This window comes from Bombina bombina, chromosome 3 (assembly GCF_027579735.1).
Source record: "Bombina bombina isolate aBomBom1 chromosome 3, aBomBom1.pri, whole genome shotgun sequence".
In the NCBI taxonomy this organism is placed as follows: domain Eukaryota; kingdom Metazoa; phylum Chordata; class Amphibia; order Anura; family Bombinatoridae; genus Bombina; species Bombina bombina.
Genome location: NC_069501.1, coordinates 803,063,635 through 803,075,649, shown reverse-complemented (window position 1 = coordinate 803,075,649; position 12,015 = coordinate 803,063,635). Strand labels below are relative to the sequence as shown.

Genomic DNA, 12,015 nt, shown 5'->3' with positions numbered 1-12,015 from the left:
AAGCATGGTACTGCATCATCCCCTCCTTCGTCTACACCAGTCTTGCCCACACAGGAGGCCCCTAGTACATCTAGTCCGCCAATACTACTTACTATGCAACAATTAACGGCTGTAATGGATAATTCTATCAAAAACATTTTAGCCAAAATGCCCACTTATCAGCGAAAGCGCGACTGCTCTGTTTTAGAAAATACTGAAGAGCATGAGGACGCTGATATTGGTTCTGAAGTGCCCCTACACCAATCTGAGGGGGCCAGGGAGGTTTTGTCTGAGGGAGAAATTTCAGATTCAGGGAAAATTTCTCAACAAGCTGAACCTGATGTAATTACATTCAAATTTAAATTGGAACATCTCCGCGCCCTGCTTAAGGAGGTGTTATCTACTCTGGATGATTGTGAGAATTTGGTCATTCCAGAGAAATTACGTAAAATGGACAAGTTCCTAGAGGTCCCGGGGCCCCCCGAAGCTTTTCCTATACCCAAGCGGGTGGCGGACATTGTAAACAAAGAATGGGAAAGGCCCGGCATACCTTTCGTCCCTCCCCCTATATTTAAGAAATTGTTTCCTATGGTCGACCCCAGAAAGGACTTATGGCAGACAGTCCCCAAGGTCGAGGGGGCGGTTTCTACTCTAAACAAACGCACCACTATACCCATAGAAGATAGTTGTGCTTTCAAAGATCCTATGGATAAAAAATTAGAGGGTTTGCTTAAAAAGATGTTTGTTCAGCAAGGTTACCTTCTACAACCAATTTCATGCATTGTTCCTGTCACTACAGCAGCGTGTTTCTGGTTCGATGAACTAGAAAAGGCGCTCAATAAAGATTCTTCTTATGAGGAGATTTTGGACAGAATTCATGCTCTCAAATTGGCTAACTCTTTCACCCTAGACGCCACTTTGCAATTGGCTAGATTAGCGGCGAAAAATTCTGGGTTTGCTATTGTGGCGCGCAGAGCGCTTTGGCTAAAATCTTGGTCAGCGGATGCGTCTTCCAAGAACAAATTGCTTAACATTCCTTTCAAGGGGAAAACGCTGTTTGGCCCTGACTTGAAAGAGATTATTTCTGATATCACTGGGGGCAAGGGCCACGCCCTTCCTCAGGATAGGTCTTTCAAGGCCAAAAATAAACCTAATTTTCGTCCCTTTCGCAGAAACGGACCAGCCCCAAGTGCTACGTCCTCTAAGCAAGAGGGTAATACTTCTCAAGCCAAGCCAGCCCGGAGGCCAATGCAAGCCTGGAACAAAGGTAAGCAGGCCAAGAAACCTGCCACTGCTACCAAGACAGCATGAGATGTTGGCCCCCGATCCGGGACCGGATCTGGTGGGGGGCAGACTCTCTCTCTTCGCTCAGGCTTGGGCAAGAGATGTTCTGGATCCTTGGGCGCTAGAAATAGTCTCCCAAGGGTATCTTCTGGAATTCAAGGGGCTTCCCCCGAGGGGGAGGTTCCACAGGTCTCAATTGTCTTCAGACCACATAAAAAAACAGGCATTCTTACATTGTGTAGAAGACCTGTTAAAAATGGGAGTGATTCATCCTGTTCCATTAGGAGAACAAGGGATGGGGTTCTACTCCAATCTGTTCGTAGTTCCCAAAAAAGAGGGAACATTCAGACCAATCTTAGATCTCAAGATCCTAAACAAGTTTCTCAAGGTTCCATCGTTCAAAATGGAAACCATTCGAACAATTCTTCCTTCCATCCAGGAAGGTCAATTCATGACCACGGTGGATTTAAAGGATGCGTATCTACATATTCCTATCCACAAGGAACATCATCGGTTCCTAAGGTTCGCATTTCTGGACAAGCATTACCAGTTTGTGGCACTTCCGTTCGGATTAGCCACTGCTCCAAGAATTTTCACAAAGGTGCTAGGGTCCCTTCTAGCGGTGCTAAGACCAAGGGGCATTGCAGTAGTACCTTACTTGGACGACATTCTGATTCAAGCGTCGTCCCTTCCACAAGCAAAGGCTCACACGGACATTGTCCTGGCCTTTCTCAGATCTCTGGTGGAAAGTGAACGTAGAAAAAAGTTCTCTATCTCCGTCAACAAGGGTTCCCTTCTTGGGAACAATAATAGACTCCTTAGAAATGAGGATTTTTCTGACAGAGGCCAGAAAATCAAAACTTCTAAACTCTTGTCAAATACTTCATTCTGTTCCTCTTCCTTCCATAGCGCAGTGCATGGAAGTAATAGGTTTGATGGTAGCGGCAATGGACATAGTTCCTTTTGCGCGAATTCATCTAAGACCATTACAACTGTGCATGCTCAGTCAGTGGAATGGGGATTATACAGACTTGTCTCCGACGATACAAGTAGATCAGAGGACCAGAGATTCACTCCGTTGGTGGCTGTCCCTGGACAACCTGTCACAGGGGATGAGCTTCCGCAGACCAGAGTGGGTCATTGTCACGACCGACGCCAGTCTGGTGGGCTGGGGCGCGGTCTGGGGACCCCTGAAAGCTCAGGGTCTTTGGTCTCGGGAAGAATCTCTTCTCCCGATAAATATTCTGGAACTGAGAGCGATATTCAATGCTCTCAAGGCTTGGCCTCAGCTAGCAAAGGCCAAATTCATACGGTTTCAATCGGACAACATGACGACTGTTGCGTACATCAACCATCAGGGGGGAACAAGGAGTTCCCTGGCGATGGAAGAAGTGACCAAAATCATTCAATGGGCGGAGACTCACTCCTGCCACTTGTCTGCAATCCACATCCCAGGAGTGGAAAATTGGGAAGCGGATTTTCTGAGTCGTCAGACATTTCATCCGGGGGAGTGGGAACTCCATCCGGAAATCTTTGCCCAAATTACTCAGTTGTGGGGCATTCCAGACATGGATCTGATGGCCTCTCGTCAGAACTTCAAGGTTCCTTGCTACGGGTCCAGATCCAGGGATCCCAAGGTGACTCTAGTAGATGCACTAGTAGCACCTTGGACCTTCAAACTAGCTTATGTATTCCCGCCGTTTCCTCTCATCCCCAGGCTGGTAGCCAGGATCAATCAGGAGAGGGCATCGGTGATCTTGATAGCTCCTGCGTGGCCACGCAGGACTTGGTATGCAGACCTGGTGAATATGTCATCGGCTCCACCATGGAAGCTACCTTTGAGACGGGACCTTCTTGTTCAAGGTCCGTTCGAACATCCGAATCTGGTCTCACTCCAACTGACTGCTTGGAGATTGAACGCTTGATCTTATCAAAGCGAGGGTTCTCAGATTCTGTCATTGATACTCTTGTTCAGGCCAGAAAGCCTGTAACTAGAAAAATCTACCACAAAATATGGAAAAAATATATCTGTTGGTGTGAATCTAAAGGATTCCCTTGGGACAAGATAAAAATTCCTAAGATTCTATCCTTTCTTCAAGAAGGTTTGGAGAAAGGATTATCTGCAAGTTCCTTGAAGGGACAGATTTCTGCCTTGTCTGTGTTACTTCACAAAAAGCTGGCAGCTGTGCCAGATGTTCAAGCCTTTGTTCAGGCTCTGGTTAGAATCAAGCCTGTTTACAAACCTTTGACTCCTCCTTGGAGTCTCAATTTAGTTCTTTCAGTTCTTCACGGGGTTCCGTTTGAACCCTTACATTCCGTTGATATTAAGTTATTATCTTGGAAAGTTTTGTTTTTGGTTGCAATTTCTTCTGCTAGAAGAGTTTCAGAATTATCTGCTCTGCAGTGTTCTCCTCCTTATCTGGTGTTCCATGCAGATAAGGTGGTTTTGCGTACTAAACCTGGTTTTCTTCCGAAAGTTGTTTCTAACAAAAACATTAACCAGGAGATAGTCGTGCCTTCTTTGTGTCCGAATCCAGTTTCAAAGAAGGAACGTTTGTTGCACAATTTGGACGTAGTTCGTGCTCTAAAATTCTATTTAGATGCTACAAAGGATTTTAGACAAACATCTTCCTTGTTTGTTGTTTATTCCGGTAAAAGGAGAGGTCAAAAAGCAACTTCTACCTCTCTCTCTTTTTGGCTTAAAAGCATCATCAGATTGGCTTACGAGACTGCCGGGCGGCAGCCTCCTGAAAGAATCACAGCTCATTCCACTAGGGCTGTGGCTTCCACATGGGCCTTCAAGAACGAGGCTTCTGTTGATCAGATATGTAAGGCAGCGACTTGGTCTTCACTGCACACTTTTACTAAATTTTACAAATTTGATACTTTTGCTTCTTCTGAGGCTATTTTTGGGAGAAAGGTTTTGCAAGCCGTGGTGCCTTCCATCTAGGTGACCTGATTTGCTCCCTCCCTTCATCCGTGTCCTAAAGCTTTGGTATTGGTTCCCACAAGTAAGGATGACGCCGTGGACCGGACACACCTATGTTGGAGAAAACAGAATTTATGTTTACCTGATAAATTACTTTCTCCAACGGTGTGTCCGGTCCACGGCCCGCCCTGGTTTTTTAATCAGGTCTGATAATTTATTTTCTTTAACTACAGTCACCACGGTATCATATGATTTCTCCTATGCAAATATTCCTCCTTTACGTCGGTCGAATGACTGGGGAAGGCGGAGCCTAGGAGGGATCATGTGACCAGCTTTGCTGGGCTCTTTGCCATTTCCTGTTGGGGAGGAGAATATCCCACAAGTAAGGATGACGCTGTGGACCGGACACACCGTTGGAGAAAGTAATTTATCAGGTAAACATAAATTCTGTTTTTTTCTTTCTCTCTTTCACCCCCTTTCTCCATTTTTTTTTCTATTTCCCATTGTCTGCGCCTCTCTCTTTCTTCCTCCCTATTTATAATTTCTTCTTTTTCTCTATCTCTTTTCTTTCTACCTCTCTCCCTTCTCTATTTCTCTTACACCTACAATCACACATAGAGGCAAAAGGAAAAGTAAATTGCTGTACAACACTGGGTTTTAATGGCATTATAAAGTCAAAATTAAACTTTCATCAAATTTGCTTTGTTCTCTTGGTATTCTTAATTGAAAGCTAAACCTAGGAGGCTCATATGCTAATTTCTAAGCCCTTGAAGGCCGCCTCTTATCTGAATGCATTTGACAGTTTTTCACATCTAGAGAGCGTTAGTTATTTAAGAGTCAGCACTATTTGCCTGAAATGCCAGTCTGTCAAAAGATCTGAGATAAGGAGACAGTCTACAGAAGCTTAGATACAAGGTAATTACAGAGGTAAAAAGTATATTTCTATAACAGTGTTGGTTATGCAAAACTGGGTAATGGTTAAAAAACAGTTTATCAATCTTTTTAAACAATAATATTTTTGGTGTTTACTATCCCTTTAATGACACCATTTCATTGTACCACCTTACCTGTTTCATGTCACAATTTGAAGGCTGTGGGTAAAGAGGTAGTAGAATAACAAGCTGAACACTGAGTGTGTTAAAAATTGGTTATTAAAAACCTTAAGTGACTTTGAAACAGTAGCAGTAGATCCAGTTCCACTGTTTCCTAACCTGGGTCCCGTGCAACTTTTTCAGCAAACATAACCTTAAAATCCCTCAATAATCAATTACTTTGAACTTTTTAAACACATTAGTTACCTTAAAAAAGTGGAATAAAAGCTTTGTTTAATGCTCTATTTCAGGTAATTTACAACTGGACTTTGAATTTGGGCTCACGAAGAAAGGAACCCATTAGAAAAACTAGAGTTTTTAATATACTGAACAGGTAATTTCTACATTGATATGGTTATTTATTTATTTTTTGACATCTGAAATGTAATGCAAATTTTTTAAAAAAGCTTTTGATTTTGTGGAATCTCACTATCGACCTCTATAGCTGTTGGTGTTTTTAATATCACATGGTTAGCAATGTATTCTACAGGGTAATTGTATACAAACATGCACAACGTATTCAGCTCTGAATATACTTTAATATACATACTATAAACGTTAATTTGCATCCTCTGATTCAGCTAAGAGCAAGTGTGTGTGTGTGTGTGTGTATATAATATATATATATATATATATATATATATATATATATATATATATATATATATATATATATATATATATATATATATAATGTTTGATAATTTTAAGGTCTTTTTCTTCAGCTATGTCTAAAATTATGTAATGAACTCTCATTTGTTATAGCAGAACTGCCCAAATTCTCACAATTAACCCTCAAAACTATATATATTTCTAAACTAGACAACCCAAGGTATGGGCATAGCCCTCTCTTGGTATATTTGATGCTACTATTTGACCACCAAAAACGATCATTTAAAATTTGTTTGTTTTTTTCAAACTTTGAGTTTCTCACTGAAATTAATTACAATAAACTACTGCAGCCATAAGAAGAATGGTTGTAAAAGCTTCTATGTGATCCCTTTTGTTCAGAAATAGCAGATATGCATGGTTTTGCCATTGGTTTTGGGTCATTAAAAGACTGCTAATTGCAGCTGTGCATCTCAGATCAACAGACATATGCTTTTCCATCAAAAAATGGAGTGTAACAAGATGGTCACTTGCTCTACCATTCAAAGCTTGTCTAGTTATTGTTCTATCATTCAGAATCCTTTCTTAAAGGAACAGTCTACTCCAGAATTTTTATTGTTAAAGTGATAATCTTTTTTTTCTTTTTTTTATTACTCATTCCCCAGTTTTGCATAACCACCACGGTTATATTAATACACTTTTTTACCTCTGTGATTACCTTGTATCTAAGCCTCTGCAGACTGAACCCTTATTTCTTTCATGTAATTAGCAAGAGTCCATGAGCTAGTGACGTATGGGATATACATTCCTACCAGGAGGGGCAAAGTTTCCCAAACCTCAAAATGCCTATAAATACACCCCTCACCACACCCACAATTCAGTTTTACAAACTTTGCCTCCGATGGAGGTGGTGAAGTAAGTTTGTGCTAGATTCTACGTTGATATGCGCTCCGCAGCAAGTTGGAGCCCGGTTTTCCTCTCAGCGTGCAGTGAATGTCAGAGGGATGTGAGGAGAGTATTGCCTATTTGAATGCAGTGATCTCCTTCTAAGGGGTCTATTTCATAGGTTCTCTGTTATCGGTCGTAGAGATTCATCTCTTACCTCCCTTTTCAGATCGACGATATACTCTTATATATACCATTACCTCTGCTGATTCTCGTTTCAGTACTGGTTTGGCTATCTGCTATATGTAGATGAGTGTCCTGGGGTAAGTAAGTCTTATTTTCTGTGACACTCCAAGCTATGGTTGGGCACTTTGTTTATAAAGTTCTAAATATATGTATTCAAACATTTATTTGCCTTGACTCAGAATGTTCAACTTTCCTTATTTTCAGACAGTCAGTTTCATATTTGGGATAATGCATTTTGATTTGACCATTTTTTCTTACCTTAAAATTTGACTTTTTCCCTGTGGGCTGTTAGGCTCGCCGGGGCTGAAAATGCTTCATTTTATTGCGTCATTCTTGGCGCGGACTTTTTTGGCGCAAAAATTCTATTTCCGTTTCCGGCGTCATACGTGTCGCCGGAAGTTGCGTCATTCTTTGACGTTATTTCGCGCCAAAAATGTCGGCGTTCCGGATGTGGCGTCATTTTTGGCGCCAAAAAGCATTTAGGCGCCAAATAATGTGGGCGTCTTATTTGGCGCGAAAAAATATGGGCGTCGCTTTTGTCTCCACATTATTTAAGTCTCATTTTTTATTGCTTCTGGTTGCTAGAAGCTTGTTCTTTGGCATTCTTTCCCATTCCTGAAACTGTCATTTAAGGAATTTGATCAATTTTGCTTTATATGTTGTTTTTTCTCTTACATATTGCAAGATGTCTCACGTTGCATCTGAGCCAGAAGATACTACAGGAAAATCGCTGTCAAGTGCTGAATCTACCAAAGCTAAGTGTATCTGCTGTAAACTTTTGGTAGCTATTTCTCCAGCTGTTGTTTGTATTGATTGTCATGACAAACTTGTTAAAGCAGATAATATTTCCTTTAGTAAAGTACCATTGCCTGTTGCAGTTCCCTCAACATCTAAGGTGCAGAATGTTCCTGATAATATAAGAGATTTTGTTTCTGAATCCATAAAGAAGGCTATGTCTGTTATTTCTCCTTCTAGTAAACGTAAAAAATCTTTTAAAACTTCTCTCCCTACAGATGAATTTTTAAATGAACATCATCATTCTGATTCTGATGACTCCTCTGGTTCAGAGGATTCTGTCTCTGAGGTTGATGCTGATAAATCTTCATATTTATTTAAAATGGAATTTATTCGTTCTTTACTTAAAGAAGTTCTAATTGCTTTAGAAATAGAGGATTCTAGTCCTCTTGATACTAATTCTAAACGTTTAGATAAGGTATTTAAAGCTCCTGTGGTTATTCCAGAAGTTTTTCCTGTTCCTAATGCTATTTCTGCAGTAATTTCCAAAGAATGGGATAAATTGGGTAATTCATTTACTCCTTCTAAACGTTTTAAGCATTTATATCCTGTGCCGTCTGACAGATTAGAATTTTGGGACAAAATCCCTAAAGTTGATGGGGCTATTTCTACCCTTGCTAAACGTACTACTATTCCTACGTCAGATGGTACTTCGTTTAAGGATCCTCTAGATAGGAAAATTGAGTCCTTTCTAAGAAAAGCTTATCTGTGTTCAGGTAATCTTCTTAGACCTGCTATATCTTTGGCTGATGTTGCTGCAGCTTCAACTTTTTGGTTGGAAACTTTAGCGCAACAAGTAACACATCGTGATTCTCATGACATTATTATTCTTCTTCAGCATGCTAATAATTTTATCTGTGATGCCATTTTTGATATTATCAGAGTTGATGTCAGGTTTATGTCTCTAGCTATTTTAGCTAGAAGAGCTTTATGGCTTAAAACTTGGAATGCTGATATGGCTTCTAAATCAACTTTACTTTCTATTTCTTTCCAGGGTAACAAATTATTTGGTTCTCAGTTGGATTCCATCATTTCAACTGTTACTGGTGGGAAAGGAACTTTTTTACCACAGGATAAAAAATCTAAAGGTAAAAGTAGAGCTAATAATCGTTTTCGTTCCTTTCGTTTCAACAAAGAACAAAAGCCTGATCCTTCATCCTCAGGAGCATTTTCAGTTTGGAAACCATCTCCAGTCTGGAATAAATCCAAGCCAGCTAGAAAGGCAAAGCCTGCTTCTAAGTCCACATGAAGGTGCGGCCCTCATTCCAGCTCAGCTGGTAGGGGGCAGGTTACGTTTTTTCAGGGAAATTTGGATCAATTCTGTTCACAATCTTTGGATTCAGAACATTGTTTCAGAAGGGTACAGAATTGGTTTCAAGATAAGACCTCCTGCAAAGAGATTTTTTCTTTCCCGTGTCCCAGTAAATCCAGTAAAAGCTCAAGCATTTCTGAAATGTGTTTCAGATCTAGAGTTGACTGGAGTAATTATGCCAGTTCCAGTTCAGGAACAGGGGATGGGGTTTTATTCAAATCTCTTCATTGTACCAAAGAAGGAGAATTCCTTCAGACCAGTTCTGGATCTAAAAATATTGAATCGTTATGTAAGGATACCAACGTTCAAAATGGTAACTATAAGGACTATCTTGCCTTTTGTTCTGCAAGGGAATTATATGTCCACAATAGATTTACAGGATGCATATCTGCATATTCCGATTCATCCAGATCATTTTCAGTTCCTGAGATTCTCTTTTCCGGACAAGCATTACCAGTTTGTGGCTCTGCCGTTTGGCCTAGCTACAGCTCCAAGAATTTTTACAAAGGTTCTCGGTGCCCTTCTGTCTGTAATCAGAGAACAGGGTATTGTGGTATTTCCTTATTTGGACGATATCTTGGTACTTGCTCAGTCTTTACATTTAGCAGAATCTCATACGAATCGACTTGTGTTGTTTCTTCAAGATCATGGTTGGAGGATCAATTTACCAAAAAGTTCTTTGATTCCTCAGACAAGGGTAACCTTTCTGGGTTTCCAGATGGATTCAGTGTCCATGACTCTGTCTTTAACAGACAAGAGACGTCTAAAATTGATTGCAGCTTGTCGAAACCTTCAGTCACAATCATTCCCTTCGGTAGCCTTATGCATGGAAATTCTAGGTCTTATGACTGCTGCATCGGACGCGATCCCCTTTGCTCGTTTTCACATGCGACCTCTTCAGCTCTGTATGCTGAAGCAATGGTGCAAGGATTACACGAAGATATCTCAAACAATATCTTTAAAACCGATTGTTCGGCACTCTCTAACATGGTGGACAGATCACCATCGTTTAATTCAGGGGGCTTCTTTTGTGCTTCCGACCTGGACTGTAATTTCAACAGATGCAAGTCTCACGGGTTGGGGAGCTGTGTGGGGATCTCTGACGGCACAGGGAGTTTGGGAATCTCAGGAGGTGAGATTACCTATCAATATCTTGGAACTCCGTGCAATTTTCAGAGCTCTTCAGTTTTGGCCTCTTCTGAAGAGAGAATCGTTCATTTGTTTTCAGACAGACAATGTCACAACTGTGGCATACATCAATCATCAAGGAGGGACTCACAGTCCTCTGGCTATGAAAGAAGTATCTCGAATTTTGGTTTGGGCGGAATCCAGCTCCTGTCTAATCTCTGCGGTTCATATCCCAGGTGTAGACAATTGGGAAGCGGATTATCTAAGTCGCCAAATGTTGCATCCGGGCGAATGGTCTCTTCACCCAGAGGTATTTCTTCAGATTGTTCAAATGTGGGAACTTCCAGAAATAGATCTGATGGCGTCCCATCTAAACAAGAAACTTCCCAGGTATCTGTCCAGATCCCGGGATCCTCAGGCGGAGGCAGTGGATGCATTATCACTTCCTTGGAAGTATCATCCTGCCTATATCTTTCCGCCTCTAGTTCTTCTTCCAAGAGTGATCTCCAAGATTCTGAAGGAATGCTCGTTTGTTCTGCTGGTAGCTCCAGCATGGCCTCACAGGTTTTGGTATGCGGATCTTGTCCGGATGGCCTCTTGCCAACCGTGGACTCTTCCGTTAAGACCAGACCTTCTATCACAAGGTCCTTTTTTCCATCAGGATCTGAAATCCTTAAATTTAAAGGTATGGAGATTGAACGCTTGATTCTTGGTCAAAGAGGTTTCTCTGACTCCGTGATTAATACTATGTTACAGGCTCGTAAATCTGTATCTCGAGAGATATATTATAGAGTCTGGAAGACTTATATTTCTTGGTGTCTTTCTCATCATTTTTCTTGGCATTCTTTTAGAATACCGAGAATTTTACAGTTTCTTCAGGATGGTTTAGATAAGGGTTTGTCCGCAAGTTCTTTGAAAGGACAAATCTCTGCTCTTTCTGTTCTTTTTCACAGAAAGATTGCTATTCTTCCTGATATTCATTGTTTTGTACAAGCTTTGGTTCGTATAAAACCTGTCATTAAGTCAATTTCTCCTCCTTGGAGTTTGAATTTGGTTCTGGGAGCTCTTCAAGCTCCTCCGTTTGAACCTATGCATTCATTGGACATTAAATTACTTTCTTGGAAAGTTTTGTTCCTTTTGGCCATCTCTTCTGCTAGAAGAGTTTCTGAATTATCTGCTCTTTCTTGTGAGTCTCCTTTTCTGATTTTTCATCAGGATAAGGCGGTGTTGCGAACTTCTTTTGAATTTTTACCTAAAGTTGTGAATTCCAACAACATTAGTAGAGAAATTGTGGTTCCTTCATTATGTCCTAATCCTAAGAATTCTAAGGAGAAATCGTTGCATTCTTTGGATGTTGTTAGAGCTTTGAAATATTATGTTGAAGCTACGAAATCTTTCCGTAAGACTTCTAGTCTATTTGTTATCTTTTCCGGTTCTAGGAAAGGCCAGAAAGCTTCTGCCATTTCTTTGGCATCTTGGTTGAAATCTTTAATTCATCTTGCCTATGTTGAGTCGGGTAAAATTCCGCCTCAGAGAATTACAGCTCATTCTACTAGGTCAGTATCTACTTCCTGGGCGTTTAGGAATGAAGCTTCGGTTGACCAGATCTGCAAAGCAGCAACTTGGTCCTCTTTGCATACTTTTACTAAATTCTACCATTTTGATGTATTTTCTTCTTCTGAAGCAGTTTTTGGTAGAAAAGTACTTCAGGCAGCGGTTTCAGTTTGAATCTTCTGCTTATGTTTTTCGTTAAACTT

At 40.8% G+C, this 12,015-nt stretch overlaps 1 protein-coding gene across 3 annotated transcripts in view; it reads left to right on the top strand.

The window, feature by feature from the left end:
* OCA2 (OCA2 melanosomal transmembrane protein) overlaps window positions 1-12,015 on the top strand; it is a 739,048-nt gene that overhangs the window by 346,686 nt on the left and 380,347 nt on the right. For all 3 annotated transcript variants that reach the window (XM_053707724.1, XM_053707725.1, XM_053707723.1), the window contains exon 8: window positions 5,535-5,617. In XM_053707724.1, coding sequence (XP_053563699.1) covers window positions 5,535-5,617 — 83 coding nt within the window. The remainder of the gene's footprint in view (window positions 1-5,534; window positions 5,618-12,015) is intronic.